This window comes from Equus caballus, chromosome 13 (genome assembly GCF_041296265.1).
Source record: "Equus caballus isolate H_3958 breed thoroughbred chromosome 13, TB-T2T, whole genome shotgun sequence".
NCBI lineage: Eukaryota > Metazoa > Chordata > Mammalia > Perissodactyla > Equidae > Equus > Equus caballus.
Genome location: NC_091696.1, coordinates 8373935 through 8390470, shown reverse-complemented (window position 1 = coordinate 8390470; position 16536 = coordinate 8373935). Strand labels below are relative to the sequence as shown.

The 16536-nt window shown below is 38.4% G+C and overlaps 1 protein-coding gene across 1 annotated transcript in view; it reads right to left on the bottom strand.

Moving 5' to 3' along the window:
• CYP3A96 (cytochrome P450 3A96) overlaps positions 1-16115 on the bottom strand; it is a 28718-nt gene extending 12603 nt beyond the window's left edge. The window contains 7 exon segments of the mRNA NM_001146163.3: positions 3834-3982; positions 5288-5376; positions 5638-5751; positions 9310-9409; positions 9985-10037; positions 12217-12310; positions 15962-16115. Of these exon segments, the coding sequence (NP_001139635.3) occupies positions 3834-3982; positions 5288-5376; positions 5638-5751; positions 9310-9409; positions 9985-10037; positions 12217-12310; positions 15962-16032 (670 nt within the window). The 5' untranslated portion in view covers positions 16033-16115.
• Between the last annotated feature and the right edge of the window lie 421 nt (positions 16116-16536).

The following is a 16536-nucleotide window of genomic DNA, read 5'->3' as shown; positions in this document are numbered from 1 at the left end:
AATAATTCAGATAACTTAGGTGGGATGGACAATTTCCTAGAAAGGCAAAAACTACGGGAACTAATTCAAGATGAAATAGACAATCTGTGGTGGTTACCAAAGGGGAATGGGGTGGGGGAGGATGAAAGGGGTAAGGGGCACATGTGTATGGTGATGGGTGGCAGCTAGACTTTTGTGGTGAACATGATGTAGTCTACACAGAAGTTGAAATACAGTGATGTACACTTGAAATTTATAGAATGTTATAAACCAATGTGACCTCAATGACTAAAAAGGAAATATACGATTTGAATAGACCTACAGCAAGTAAAAAGATTGAGTTAGTAATCAAGAACCTACCCATAAAGAAAAGCTCAACTCCAGATGGTTTCAATGGGGAATTCTACCAATTATTTTAAAAAGAATTAACATCAATTTTTAACAAACTCTTACAAAAAATAACAGAGCAGAGAATACTTCCAAACTCATTCTATAAGGCTAATATTACACTAATACTAAAAACAGACAAAGACATCACAAGGAAAGAAAACTATAAACCAACATATCTTATGAACAATATATCTTGTGCACAAATCCTCAAGAAAATACTGGCAAACTGAATCCAGCAAAATATAAAGAAAGGTATACACCATAAGCAAGTGAGGTTTATCACAGGAATGCAAGGTTGTGTAATACACCATATCGGTAGAATAAAAAACAAAAACCACATGATCATCTTAAAAGATGCAGAAAAAGCAATTCACAAAATTCTAAATCCTTTTGCGTTAAAAACACTCAGTCTGCGGCCAGCCCCGTGGCATAGTCGTTAAATTCGCACACTCTGCTTTGGCAGCCCAGGCTTCACCAGTTTGGTTCCCCAGCACGGACCTACACACCACTCATGCCACGCAGTGGCAACGTCCCACATACAAAATAGAGGAGGATTGGCATGGGTGTTAGCTCAGGGACAATCTTCCTCAAGCAAGAAGAGGAGGACTGGCAATAGATGTTAGCTCAGGGCAAATCTTCCACACCAAAAAAAAAAAAAAAAAAATACCACACACACAATCATCTGGGAATAGAAGGAAATCAGAACCTGATTAAGGACATCCACTAAGAAATGAAGAACTAGTTTCTCTATTATCTGATAATATGATTCTATATATAGAAAATCCTAAAGAATCCATTAAAAACCACTTAGATATAATAAACTAGTTCAGCTTCAGGGATCAAAATAAATATACAAATAAACTGTATTCCATACACTGCAACAAACAATTCAGAAAGGAAATTAAGAAAAGAACTCAATTTACATAAACTTCAAAAAGAACAGAGGAGCTGGCCTGATTGCCTAGTGGTTAAGTTCGTGCACTCAGCTTCTGCAGCCTGGGTTTCACAGGTTCAGATCTCAGGCACACAGCAACACTCCACTCACCAAGTCATACTGTGGTGGTGTCCCACATACAACAAATAGAGGAAGATTGACACAAGTGTTGGCTTTCTTTCTTAAGGAAGAAAGGAAAGAAAAAGAAAGGAAGGAATGTAGGAAGGAAGAAAGAAAGAAAGAAAAGAACAGAATACCTAATATTGTCAAGATGGCAATGCTCTCCAAGTTGATCTAAAGATTTAAGGTGTTTCCTAGGGAATCCTAGCGAGGTTCTTTATAGAAATTGACAAAGTGAATTTAAAATTCACATGGAATTGAAAGGTACCCAGAACAGCCAAACAATCTTGAAAAAAAAAGAATAAATTTGTAGGACTCACACTTCCGATTTCAAAATTTACCACAAGGCTTTAACAATCAAGGTAATGTGGTACTGTCATAAGGATAGACATAGAGATCGATGGAATAGAATTTAGAGTCTACAAATAAACTGATGTGTCTATACTACACTGGATATTGAGAAAGTTTCCAATACTGTCCAGTGGGGAAAAATACTCTTTTCAACAAACTCGATAGCCACATGCAAAAAAATGAAGTTGGTCTCTTACCTCACTCCATAAACACAAAAAAAGAATACTTCAAAATGGAGTAAACATCTGACATAAGAACTAAACTATATAAATTTTAGAAGAATATCAAGGGGTAAATCTTCATGACCTCAGATTAGGCAATAGATTCTTAGATATGACACCGGAAGTACTGGCAATGAAATAAAAAATACATAAATTGTGCATCATCAAAATTTAAAACTTTCTGCTTCAAAGAACTCTATCAAGAAAATGAAAGATACCTACCAAATGGGGGGGGAAATTCAAATTGTATATCTGATAAGGATACATAGAGTACATAGAGAACTCTTACAAACAAGAAGACAAACAACACAACTATGAATGGGCAAAAGCTTTGAATGTACATTTATCTAAAGAAGGTATAAAAATGGTCAACAACATGTAAAATGTTGCTCAACGTCACTAGCCATTAGGGAAATGCAAATCAAAAGCACAATTAGATACCACTTCACACCCACTAGCATGGCCATAATCAAAAAACAAAAAAGTATTGAACCAGTGTTGGTAAGGATGTGGAGAAAATGGAAACTTTATACATCACTGGTGGGAATGGAAAATGGTGCAGCTATTGTGGAAAACAGTTTGGCAGTTCCTTAATAGGTTAAACACAGAATAAGTATAAAACTCAGCAATTCTACCCCTGAGTACACTATCAAAAGAATCAAAAACAGGTATGTAGATTAAAAAAATCTTGCACATGAATGTCCATAGCAGTACTCTTACAATAGCCAGTATCTGGAAACAACTCAAATGTCCATCAACTGATGAATGGATAAACAAAACATGGTATGTCCATACAAGGGAATACTATTCGACCATAAAAAGAAATGAAGTACTGATACATGCTACAACACGGATGAACCTTGAAAACATTATGCTAAAGGAAGAAAGCCAGCCACACAAGACCACATTTGTATGATTCCATCTATGCGAAGTTTCCAAGCTACCTAAATCTATAGAGACAGCGTAAATTAGCATTTGCTTAGGACTAAGGAGAGGGAAGTAGTAGTTAAAAAATACAGAGTATCTATGTTGACAAAAATGTTCTAACAATTGACTATAGTGATGGTTGCACATATCTTTGAATGGAATAAAAATCTTTTTCAATTTTATTGAATTATAATTGATCTGCAATACTGTATAATTTTAAGATGTATGGCATAACGACTTGACATATATATGTATATTATATATATATATATTTATATATATATAGTGAAAAGATTACCACAATAAGTTTAGTTAACATCCATCACCTCATATAGTTACAAAAGAATATATTTTTTCTTGCAATGAGAATTTTTAGATTTGACTCTCTTAGCAAGTTACAAATATGCCATACAGCAGTGTCAGCTATAGTCATTATGTTGCACATTACATCTTCAGGACTTAACTTATAACCAAAAGTTTGTATCTTTTGACCACCTCCCCCTAATCCCCCTATCCCCTACCCCCACCTTTGGTATCCACAAAACTGATTTCTTTTCTCTATCAGTTTGGTGGTTTTGGTTCTTTTTAGGTTCCACATATAGGTGAGATCATACAGTATTTGTCTTTCTCCGTCAGATATTTCACTTAGCATAATGCCCTCAAGGTCCATTCATGTTGTCACAAATGGCAAGATTTCCTTCACTTTTATGGCTGGATACTATTCCAATTTATATATAAACTACATTTTCTTTAGCCATGCATCTGTGGGTGGATACTTAAAATGTGAAAAAATTGAGTTGTACATTTTAAATGGTTGAGTTACATATGTGAAGTATGTATTAATAAAGCCCATTTAGGAAGGAAGGAAAGAAGGAAGGAAGGCAGGAAAAGAAAAATTGTAGTCCACATACTTATTGAGAGAATGAATGGATCAAGGAAATCAAATCTTAAGAGTTTCTTTGTATTTTCCACAAAGGGATCTTGTGGGTTGTTGAGGGAATCGATGTTCACTCCAAATGATGTACTAGTAATCACATCCATGCTGTAGGCCCCAAAAATGCTGAGGAGAGAAAGAAAGACATGGAAAGCTAAAATCAGCACCTCTTTACTATCCTTATGCAAAATACACAGCAAGAACTGCATGTAAGTTCATGCTCCCAGGCAATACAGGTAAAGAGACACATACCTTCAGAACCTTTTACTGGATCATCTGAAGAGTCTACGCTACCATCACACTCACTTATGAGGTGTTTATCATGTGCCAGTGATGCAGTTGGCCCTGTGTTAGGGGAGATGGGGCACTAAGGCATCTTAGAGCCTCCTCTGAGTTGAAGGAGCTGAGTCATAGGTGGATAGAGAACCATAATCAGACAAACTACCATATGATGTACAGAGTACGGGCAATAGTAGGTATATAAGCACTGTGTCTGAGCAGGACAAAGGGTGGAATAATTAACTCTTCCTAGGGTAGTCAAGAAAGATGACACTGAGCCTCACCACAGTATCTATACTGAAAGCTGACTCTTCTTTAGCACATTACAAAGGAATTACCCCTATTCTAATTTGCCGGTAATGTCACCCCTCCTTCTCTACACTCCTGCTAAGACTCCTGAAAGAACCATTCCTCCTCAACTCCAGTAATCTCAGTTGCCCTGGGTACAGACTCATTTCTGTAATGTAAAAACTAAGAATGTCCCTAGGTACAAAATAATAATAATAAATCATCCAAAATTGATTGGGGGATCCCATAGCTAAGTGATCATACGCCCCCAGTTTTCCCCAAGATGGTCCCAGTTTACATTGGTGTTCCTGCATAATTACATATACAAGTTTATGCAATAGATGATATGATCACCATATGCATAGCCTATCTGGGGCCTTCTCTCTTTTGAGACTGAAGGAAGGGGAAGTGGTGGTAAGATTTATTATTTAGTATTTTGCTGGTATGCTCAACGAAATCATGAAGGGGTTTAAGTTGTTCCAAGTTCCACGTTGTAACTTTCCTACTCCACGCACTGTCCATCGATATGTACCAAACGTCTTCTTTTCACCATTCCATACCCTCCACGCTGAAAACTTTGGTATGATCATGTTTCTTCTTTCGAAACTACATAGTTTTGAATTCCAGAATATACAAGTTGATAAATAAGCAGATAAACTAATCCTGTTTCATGTACACAGGAGAAGACCCATTCTCTCCTTGCTGCCCTGCACTCCTTGGGTGGCCCATTGGAATTGTAGCACCACACACCTACTTCTGTTTGTTCACTAGAATAACTCAACAGTTTGAATTTGGGTTGCATGGCAGGTAGTTGGAGGGTCTCTTGACTGAGCTCAGAATCCCAGCATGTGCACTCCTACTTACTCTTTCAAGGCAATGGGCTTGCCTTTCTCTGCTTCTTTCTTCAGGTTCCTCACCAACACATCTCCATACTGGCCAATGATGGGGAACATCTAGACACAATATACAACACCACACAAAGTTAAATGAGGAGACTCAAGTCCTAGAAAGACCTAGCTTTCACATGCATGGAGCAGCAAATGACATTGTATAATGTATGTTATAATGTCTCTTCTAGGAAACAAAAAGAAAACACCATTTTTAGGCAGCTCAAATTCAGCAAAATACCACTTAAAAAAAGACTATGATCTTATTTTTTACGTGAACCCAGATGTATTCTTTAAGTTTCTAAGTAAAAGTTTCTACTTTCTTACCTCCTTGAGCTTTCCACTGGTGAAGGTTGGAGACAGCAAAGTTCGTATTCTCTTCCATTGTTCATCCTCAGATATAGAGATGGCATTTTTCATAAACCCCACTGGACCAAAAGACTAGACTCAAAGGCAAAAGACATTTTGCCCTACATAAGTTTTGGAGGTCTCAACACTTGTGAAAAATTTGTTAAATGTGCATCAATTACTCAACAAATATTTAGTGACTATCTACTTAGTAGCAGATCCTATGATAGGTGATCAATAAATATTTATCCCAAATGTCTAGGTTCCTGTGAAGGTGAAGGAGACATCTAGCCACCCAATGTTGTTTCCAGCCTTTATACTCCAATCTCCTTTTAAATGCAAATGACTCATGTGGTAGGGAAACTGTTCTGTTCTTCCATGAGAATAGAACAGAAAGAGCCCTGGTTCATTCTCCAGGGCTGCAGAGTAGAAAGGGATTTGTGATAGATATCCAGATGGCCTTGTCAAACTGTATGTTGCCTCAGACTAGTTCTGTCTTTAAATATATGTACAGCAAAAGCAACTCAAAATAAGAGATTTCTTGATATGGTGATTTTTAAATAAATAATATTTAATACTTAAAACATTGGTAATCTATTTGCTATTCTGAAGAAGTGATACAATCACATGGCAATCCCTTTCCATTACATTTTTTCTTCAGGTATAGAAAGGAAAAGAAAGAAATAATTATATTTCTAGATTGGGACTGGCCTACCAAGCTAAGCTGCTTGAGACTTTATTTCATCTTCCAAAATTATATTTTGTATTAAAATGGATACAACCAACACCCAGTCATGATAAATACTAGGAAGCGAGGGTAATTTCTTCTACTTCATAAAGAACATCTATTAAAAACCTACAGCTAACATCACACTTATGATGAAAGACTAGAGTGATATCACCAAGATGGCGGAGTAGGAGACTCAAACATCCATCACCCACAAACAATATACAGCTGTTGACAAAAGGAAAACAGGTATAGGAGAGCTCAGAAGCCTACTTAAGAAGCTTCAGCAACACAGTGGACCAAAAGAAACAAGAATACTGCACAAAATTTGTAGAGGAAATAGTTTCTCTTTGTCTGCCTCATTTCATCCCACAGGCCAGCACTGATCAGCACTAAGAGGGAACTCTCCAGGCTGAGAGAGTTCCCCTTGCCAGGAATAGCACAGCAGAGTAAGTGACCAGTTTCCCCAGCCTTTCAGTGCACTGAACAAATGACCTGCTTTGGTTTCAATCCATCCAGAGACTGCATAGCTGAGACATCTGGAGACAACTAGGAACAGAGAAGAATGGCCGGGGCTGCCAGGATCAGCCATGCAGTGGGAGTGACCATGAATCTTTGTGACCTGCTCTGCAGAAGACTCTGGAGCCTATGCTGCTGAGGAAACCAACAACCAGCATAGATGCTATGGATGCCTGCAAAGCACACCTCTATAGAAAAACATTACATCACAAAGGGAAGATGGGATGAAGAGAGGAAGAAGAAACAAAGCATCTATGAAACACCTGCACATTCAAAATGGCATTAATAAATACTTTCTATCAGTAATTACTTTCAATGTAAGTGGACAGATGAATGAATAGATAAAATGCGGTATGTATATGTATATATATATATATATATATAATTCAGCCTTGAAAAAGAAACAAATTCTGCCATTTGTGAACAAATGGATGAACCTTGAGGACAAAATGTTAAGTGAACTAAACCAGACACAGAAAAACATATATCATATGATCTCATTCATATGTAGAATTTTTTAAAAAAGTCAAACCGATAGTAACAGAGAGTAGAATGGTGGTTTATCAGAGGCTAGGGAAAAGGGGAAGGGATGATATTGATCAAAGGGTACAAACTTTCACTTACAAGACAAACAAGCTCTGGAGACCAAATGTACAGCATTATGACTATGGTTAATAATACTGTACTGTATGCTTGCAATTTGCTAAGAGAGTGGATCTTAAGTGTTCTTACCACACACACAAGAAAAGGTAACTATGGAGTTAATTAATATGTTAATTCATTTGTGGTAATCATCTCACAACGTATACATATATCAAAACATCACATTGTACACTGCAGATATTTACATTTTTTACTTGTCAAAAATAAATTAATAACAATTTTAAAAATGGTGAAAAACTGAATGCTTCTTGCTAAGTTCAGGAACAATGCAAAATAACCACTCTCACCACTCTTCATCATCATACTGGAAGTCCTACCTAGTACAGTAAGACAAGAAAAAGAAATAAATACCATAGAGACTGGAAAGAAAAAAATAGAAGTGTTCCTATTTTCAGGTGACATAATTGTCAATGTAGAAAATCTCAAGTAACATAAAAAGAAAATCTCTGGAAATAATAAATTAGCTCAGCAAGGTCGTAGGATAGAAAATCAACACACAAAAGTCAACCACATCTATATAACTACAATGAATATGTGAAAATATGATACCATTTACATTCACTCCAAAGAAAATGAAATATTTCAGGTGTAAATTTAACAAAACATGCACAGGATCTCTGTGGTGGGAACTGCAAAATCTTTGTAAAAGGAATCAAAGAAACCCAAATAAATGGAGAGGCATACTGTGTTAATGGATTGAAAGACTTGACCTAGTAAGTGTAAAGATTTTTCCCAAATTGATCAATAGATAATATCAAAATCCAAGCAATTTTTTTATAGACATAGAGAAGCTTATCCTAAATTCATATGGAAGGATGAAGGAGCTCGAATAGCTGAAACAATTCTAAAAACAAAATAAGAAAGCGAGAGGAATCACTCTACGTGATGTTAAGACTTCTCTATAGCTACAGTAATCAAGATTGTGTGGTACTGGTGGAGGGATAGATACAGAGATCAATTAATAGAATAGAGCATGAACATTAGACCCACATAAATAGATCCAACTGATTTTTGACAATGGTGCAAAAGCCATTAAATGGAGGAAAGAGAGCCTTTCCACAAACAGTGCTGAAGCAATTAGATATCCATAGGCCAAAAACAAAAGTGAACCTTGACCAAAACATCACACCTGATATAAAATTTAACACAAAATGGATCATAGATTTAAACGTAAAATGTAAAGCTATATAATGTTCAAGAAAAAGTAATAGAAGAAAGTCTTCAGGACCTAGTGGAAGGCGAAGAGTTTTCAGACTTGATATCAAAGGCACAGCCCATAAAAGAAAAAATTGATAAATCAACCTCAGCAAAACAAAAAAGTGTTTTCTCTGCTTTTTATCCTCCTTGATAAGAAGAAAACACAAGCTACACATCATGCCTATAAAAAAATAGTAAGAGGGAGCTTTATGGTGATGGGACAGTTGTGTATCTTGAGTGTGGTGGTCATTACACAAATCTACATATATGTTAAATGTTCATAGAACAACACACACACAAATGAGCGCACATGAAACTGAAGAAATCTGCATAAGCTCTATGGATAGTACTAATGTCAATTTCCTGCTTTAATACTGTACTATAATTATGAAGTTATTACTACTGGGGGAAACAGGATGAAAGCTGCACAACATGGAATCTCCCTATAATTTTTATTTTGGGAATATCCTGTGAATCTGTAATTATTTCTAAATAAAAACTTAATAAATAAGTAAAGTTTTTAATTTTAAAAAATGGATGCCTACTCGCCGGTTTGTGAAGACAGAATAACATTCTTTCACTAGTACAGTTTTGATCAAGTCTGGATCTGTGATAGCCAACACAGGCTGTCGACCATCATAAAACCTGTTGGGAAAACAGAGCTGATTAAATTTAACAAGCCAGATTCTACAGTTGGAGCCACACCTGGAAATCCAGACTTTCATCCTGACATTACATGATCTATAACCCTAGAGATCAGGGCTGGAAATAACATTAGAACATTTGTTAAGTCTAGGCGTTGTGTCTGTGGATTTTTCCTATACCATACTCCATAAATTTTTGCATGTTTAAAATATTTTATTACAAAATGGAAGTAAGGTTAGTAAATAATGGATGGCAAATAAATTATCTAGGAACAGAAAAATTAATTAATGAGAGTCAGTCATGAAAATTATAACTTTGAAGATATATCAAAAATATGATAAGTGCATAAGGCATAACGCTAGAGGAAAACTGTAGACATACTAACACAAATGTGTAATAATGTGCCTACAACCGGAAAAAGATTTGGAACGATCAAAAAGTGATAGTAGGATTCTGAGCAATTTCATTCCCTTATTTCTAAAGTTTCTAAAAATGGCTCTGGACTAAGATAGTCTTTCACTCCAGGAAACCTATTCATAACAAGCCTATCCAATGGAAGTTTCCAGAATACTCACCCCCACATTTTTCTGTATTTTTTAAGACATTCCGTGTCAAAACCCCCGAAACCCTGCAAGGAGAAACAAAATAGGATTATTAATGTAAATGTATTGAAACCTACCTCTAATTGGGACATAAATTATTTGAATCCCACGAAACTGGGCTTACTATCTTTCACTGGCAGAGGGAATCTCTTATTCATAGATGTCTTACGGGGAAGCAGAGAAAATAATGGAGCTGTTCAAAATGGAACATTTAAAGTCACTCTAGAAATTTCTCTGAGTATTGCAGATATTAAATGACTTACCCATGTCTGTGAATACTAAGTAACTCCTTGTCTTTCTCAAGTGTTTTTGCTTGTGCATGTGTTGTCTCTGAATCAAATAACCCTCTGAATTATTACCTTCATGGACACAGGAAAAAACTGAAGCTGAGAGAAAGTAAGAATGGCCTGCACACTCTTTGATCTCCTAGTTAAGCATCATTTTCATTTATCTCATGAGCTTTCTCTAGAATCCCAGCAGAATTAGGAAGTTTAAGACACCAGTGGGCGCCAGCCTCGTGGCCAAGTGGTTAATTTTGCGCACTCAACTTCAGTGGCACAGGGTTTCACTGGTTCAGATCCTGGGCTAGGACTGCTCATCAGGCCACACTGAGGTGGCGTCCCACATAGCAGAACTAGATGGAGCTACAACGAGTATATACAACTATGTACTGGGGGGTTTTGGGGAGAAGAAAAAAAAGAGGAAGATTGGCAACAGATGTTAGCTCAGGGCCAATCTTAAAAAAATAAATAAATAAAAGACACTAGTGAACTCTTTTGTTCCAGCAGATTCCATAAGTCTAAGCCATGTTTGTTCAGAAAGAAGGTGAGTGAGTGAATGAATGAATGAAAAAGTGGACCCAACTTCCAGTTTTCCAGTTCAACTTGGAAAAGATGGGAGATGTCACCACTCCACATAAGACAGGGAACATCAAAACACCTAATATGACTTTTCACATATAACTTTTAAAAATCCTTCTGTTGCTTTCAGTTGCGATGTTTTAACGATGTGAAGAAGGTTCCAGAAGTGTGGATCTAGGAGTGTATCTACTAAGGGGGCTGATCTGGGAAAGGTAGAAAGGAAATTATTGCTCTTTCAGAGGGAAAAAAAGCACAAAATTTCTTAGGTGGTAATGAGGCACTGAAGATCTCAGTTGGGAGAACTGGGATCTGAGAAATAAGCTTCACATCTGACAGAAAGGAAATCTGAGGCAGAGAGGAGCCTGCACACAAGTCTCTGCCTCCTTACATTTGGACAAAAATGTATAACGTTCCGACCAGGGGCCACGACCTGGCTCAGGCATCAGCTGGGTTAACTACAAAGGCTCTGCCAGAACTCACAGTCCATTTGTCACCTAGTACACTCTGCTCAGTTATATTAAATTTTTTAAAACATTTCTCAAACCATCTCCTTTCCAGTGATTCTGTATAAGTGAGTCTGTCTACGCTAAAAAGAAAAAGAAAATACAACTCGATCAATGGTTATATATCTGAAGCCAATAGACAACCACCATCTTGTCACAGTCTACATACTCCATGCTCAGACTCACCCACAAGATGCCTCCTTTGAAAGAAGAGAAGTAAAACAGAAAGCTCTTCTTCCACCTCTCAAACCCCGAAGATATCATGGGTAGCAGAGGATTAGTTAGAGCCATGGAAATAACTGCAGGGGTTTATCAGTTCTTCAGAGAATTCAAGTATGTGCAAATTACCAAATGATGAATACTGAGGCTACCTAATAAACTGAATTTTAAAAACTACCCAAGAGGAGGAAGAAACGAAAAGGCTACCCAGAGCTTATGCTATAAAGAGGGAACTCTGACTTTACAGTAGACAGTTTAATGAGCCACTACTGGGCACATCCTTCATTCTTTACTCCTACTACACAGTCTGATTGTTGCTTCTTGGGAACTTGCACATGGCAGAAAGAAAATCCTCTTCACAATGCATACAAGTTGGAACATCAAGTCATGTGCTGAATCAGCCAGAGAGCTGGGTTGACCAACTGAAGGAAAACCTGAGACTCCTAACAGCTGAAAATAGAGCCTTGTGGTAAACCTGGCCATGTACCGGTTGAGGCCTATGGCAACAGTCCTGGAAAGTGTGAAACTTCAGAACTTCCTCCAGAGCCGGGGCATGTGTATTATGGAACTAAGCTGGAATTTCCAGTCATAAGAAGCAAAGGAGAACTTCAAATAAAACTCACCTTACGGTAGCCCAGGAGAGTTCCCAAAAAAGGGAGAGGTTTTGGCCCTGGAATTCCCAGCTTCTTAAAAAGTCCATGTGTATAGATCCCATATCTATAAAGTGAAAAAGAAAGCCAGGTCACAGACATCATTTAATATGGTAGGGCTGGGCAGTCACTGACTCAGAACTGGAACAGTCAAGAGAGCATGTAGGTGATGAACAAAAACAGCAATAATTACATTCACTCACCCTCTCCTTTCCCACCTCCACTCTGTGACCCATGAAAAGTAATGCAGTAGCTAAAAGCAGCTGAAGGTTTCATGGTCCCAATACTAGAGTGAATACTTCATAAATGTTTCCAAACTTGAGGGCTCCTGAGTGATTCAGGCTGGAATTTTTCCAGAGAATTCACTCATGTCTATTTAGTAAGTTGACTCTCCCATGATTTGGAGATTCTATTTCTAGGTAGAAAGGGGAAAAATTATTTTTCTGCTGTGATGATGAGATTTTGCATAACGGGGTCCACTCAGTAAAAGAGAGTTACTGAGAGCCTACTGTGACATTGTTCTTACCGTTTGCTCAAAGACCTTTATGCTTTTCTTTCCCTCTGTGCCCTGACCCTGATTTAGAATCTGGTACTTCTTAAGACTATCTTCACAGAGATGTTATGAAGCAGCCACAGGATTCTTACTTCTGTAGAATGAAAACTATGTTCAAGGCTTCCATTGGCCCTGTAGAAATGGGAGTGTCTTTCAGCTCCATCCACACCTCTGTTGTCAGACAATTTGGTTGACTTGAGTTATAGAGAAGGGTGATTGACTCATATGTTTCCTGAATGATACTGAATAAAGGAACCAATGACTAGAGAATCCATTTACAGACGATACTTCCCTTTGTGGCATGTGATCCTTCAACCTGTGATGCTTACCTGCTAAGCACCATGCCAGACACACTCACCTTTTTCAAGATGGTCACTCACAAAGCAGTTACTTTGCTGCCTCTGTGGATCAACTATCTCAAAAACCCATTAAGACTGGTGTTCCCAATGGCAGGCCTGCTTGCAACTTATCTTTCATGTATCATGTGTGCAATATCACAACTGAGGGTTCTGGATCCTTGCAAGTCTTCCCACTACCGTGTTACAGACAGGTGGCACAGTGGAGGAAGAAGAGAGGCTGAGGGAAGAGGCTACCAACAACCATTTTCACCATGATGTTGCTAGGCCTATAGGTTAACTCTACAGAAGCAAATGAGGAAATTGTGGCTGAAAAATATGCTATATATGAATAGTTCAACATGTCCTACAAAAGCTTTTGGCTAAAAGACAGGGGGCCTTCCAAACTTCAGTACCTTCCTGTTGATGGCAGATGATGCATTAAGCAAAATAAAATGAGTAATAAAATGTTCCAGAGAGTCATATTAAGACCTTGTCTCCTCTTCTTTGGAGGTTGGCCTTTAAAACAGTACAGGATATAAATATTTAGTTCAAATCCAGCAAATCTTATAATATGTGATGGTATAAACCCCAAAAATTTCATGAAAGGATATGTACTTGAAGGTCCCAGCAGAGGTACTTCAGCCAGGCCCACCAAGGCATTTGGATCCTTCCTCCAGAACAGTTGGTGGAAGTGTGTGCATTGACTGCCAGAAACAGGGTTGGCCTCAGTTAGTCCCACCAAGTTCCTTCTTTTGCAATCACAACCATGGCAAATCAATTAACGCAATTTCTGCTTCTGAACTTTCAGTTTGTTGTACAAACTCTCAAGTGAAGCCAAGTAATTGAGTAGATGTTAGAAACATTAATCCTCAAGGAAAGATCCGGTCTAGTGTCTAAACTCACATAATCCCATATTAAGGCAGAGGGTGGGCTGGGTGAATTCTTTGGTTTCCCTCCAGCTTCCCTCCTTTTGGTAGAGTAGTGCCGATTCCAGTACAAATTAAGGGACTAACAATAAAGCTGATTACTTTTATTATGTTTCCATTGTATTGGGACAAAAAGAGCATTGTCTACTCTACAGCAACTGATTCTTGGTGGCATCAGTCTCTCTAAGTCTACAGTGTTGTATGTCCAGTGTTGACACTATCTTGTGACAAAGCCACTACCAAACAGACCATACACAGAGTGACTTAGATGGTGTCCTAGTCTCCAGGCTTCAAGCAGAAGAGATGCCAACCCTGCTGCCCTGTGAGGGACCTCCTGTGGGACCAGGACAGAGGAGTGTCTCTGCTCTGAGGGATGAGGAATATTCTTCCACTTCACCCTGACTCCTACCCGGATGCCTCTCATATCATCACTGGCTCACAGTTTCACTTATTCACCTGCACTGAGAGATTTTAAAAACCTGCTGGGCCTGGACATTTAAATATATATATATATACACACACACATATATACAATGTTTACCATAGAAGTATAGGTTTGTACCCTAGCTTCACATTCCTGACATTACTCTACAAGGATGAGGTTATTTATGCATGTTTGTTGTCACAAATAATAAACCAACAGCTTTCTTTTCTCCTTTAGAAAGTCCATGTTAGAAATAGTTTCATCACAGTAAAAACTTCATATTATAGAAGGAAATTAAACCACATCAATTAATTTTAAAATGTCATCAGTCATAAAATACTTTGCCACAATACCCGAAATTCCTAAAATTTCTTTCAAAGAATTAAAATGAGATTTATATTTCCTATGTTCACATCTGTATTCATAATTTCCTGCTCTCAAAAAGTGAAATTAAGATAGAGATCAAATGAGATCTCTAGGCTGAACCCTACCCACACATCGAAAATAACACCTCTTCCAACCTGCTCCATGATGCCAGGAATCCAAGCATTGAGAGTAATTCCTCTGCTGGATGGTTTTGGTTCATCCTCCTATATTGTAACTCAAAGGTAAAAACTATTTAGAATCCAAATTGGCTTTTGGAGCCAGTGCCTTTACAGGTTGCTAGCAGATCTCATATCAGGGGGAAGAGAAATCTCTACACTGATGCCAACTCTCCAAGAGAATGGAAGGAAAAGGTGAAAGAAAAGAATACAAGTCAAGATTTCTTCCAGGTCTCTTCTCTAGAGATTTCTCATTTAGGGGTAAAAAGTTCTGTAAATTGCAGGATGGGGGAATTAAGTCTTAGGAGAGGATTTCTAGAGGAGAGTTACAGAAAATAGGGAAGGTCTGAGTCTGAGGATGGGTTGGAGCAATCTTCAACCTGTCTGGAAAGTCTGGGAGCACCAGGTGCCTTGTGTAAATGATGCAAGGGGGTGGGAAGGAGGGTATTAGGAGCCACCTGAGTAACACAGGGGACAGTCCTTCTACAAGTCTCTTGGAGCAGACACAGGCATCAGAAGGTGAAGATAATGAGACAAAAACCCAAGCCACTCCTTTTGCCTCTGGGATTCCCAGACCTTGAGAAGGGGATGAGGACCCCACTGCAAAGGAACCAATTGCTTCTAATCTGCCTCTGCTGAATTCTGGTTGATTAGTCTAGGTCCAAACTGGTAGTCACTTGAAAGATCATGCCCAGGAGCAAATAACATTACTAAGCCCTCATGGCCACAGAAATTGAGAGTTGTAAGGGAGTTTTACTCTTTCAAAGGGTCTGCATAAGATCAACAACAATCCCTCATATGTTTGTAGCATCAAACACCTAAGGAACTTCCCCCTTGATAACTATTTTAGTCTTCAAAACAGATAATGGAAAGGGGAGCCTGGTTAGCACCCCAAGTCCAAGGTTAAGAGGACATGAGCCTGGACGGTTACTCACAGATAGAGGAGAGCCAGGCTGGTAGCCAGGAGAACCCATGTTTCCACAGAAAAGCTTGGGATCAGGTCCATGGCCACTTTCCTGCTGAGATTTTCTCCTCTGAGTTGTCCTTTCAGCAGTCTGTGCTGCTGTTTGCAGACCTGTGGATACAGAGCTTCCCTTCCAGCCCAGAGGCTGGAAGATTTATGTGCTGGGAAAGTGGGTGGGGCTGGTGCTGATTCCAGTAGCAGGGCCACCTGTACTCCATGTACAGGTGCCCTCTCCCCCTTGATAGTTGATAAAGCATCATGGACACTCCCAGTATGATCTACCTTGAGGTCATATTCTGCGGTAAATCAATAAACAACTCAATCAGTGTTATCAGTAAGCTCAAATATTACAGAAACCCAGGTAAACCCACTGGCCTTTAATCTCTAACCTGCCCTTGACTTCATGGCTGCATGCACGCCAGAATACTTGAAATTCCTAAAAAAAACTAGGTCTACCAATCTTTACCCATGCAGTTCCTTCTGCTTAAAAATGCCCCTGTGCCCCTGGAAGCCCCCTTCTCAACCTTCAAAGCCTAGCTCATCAGG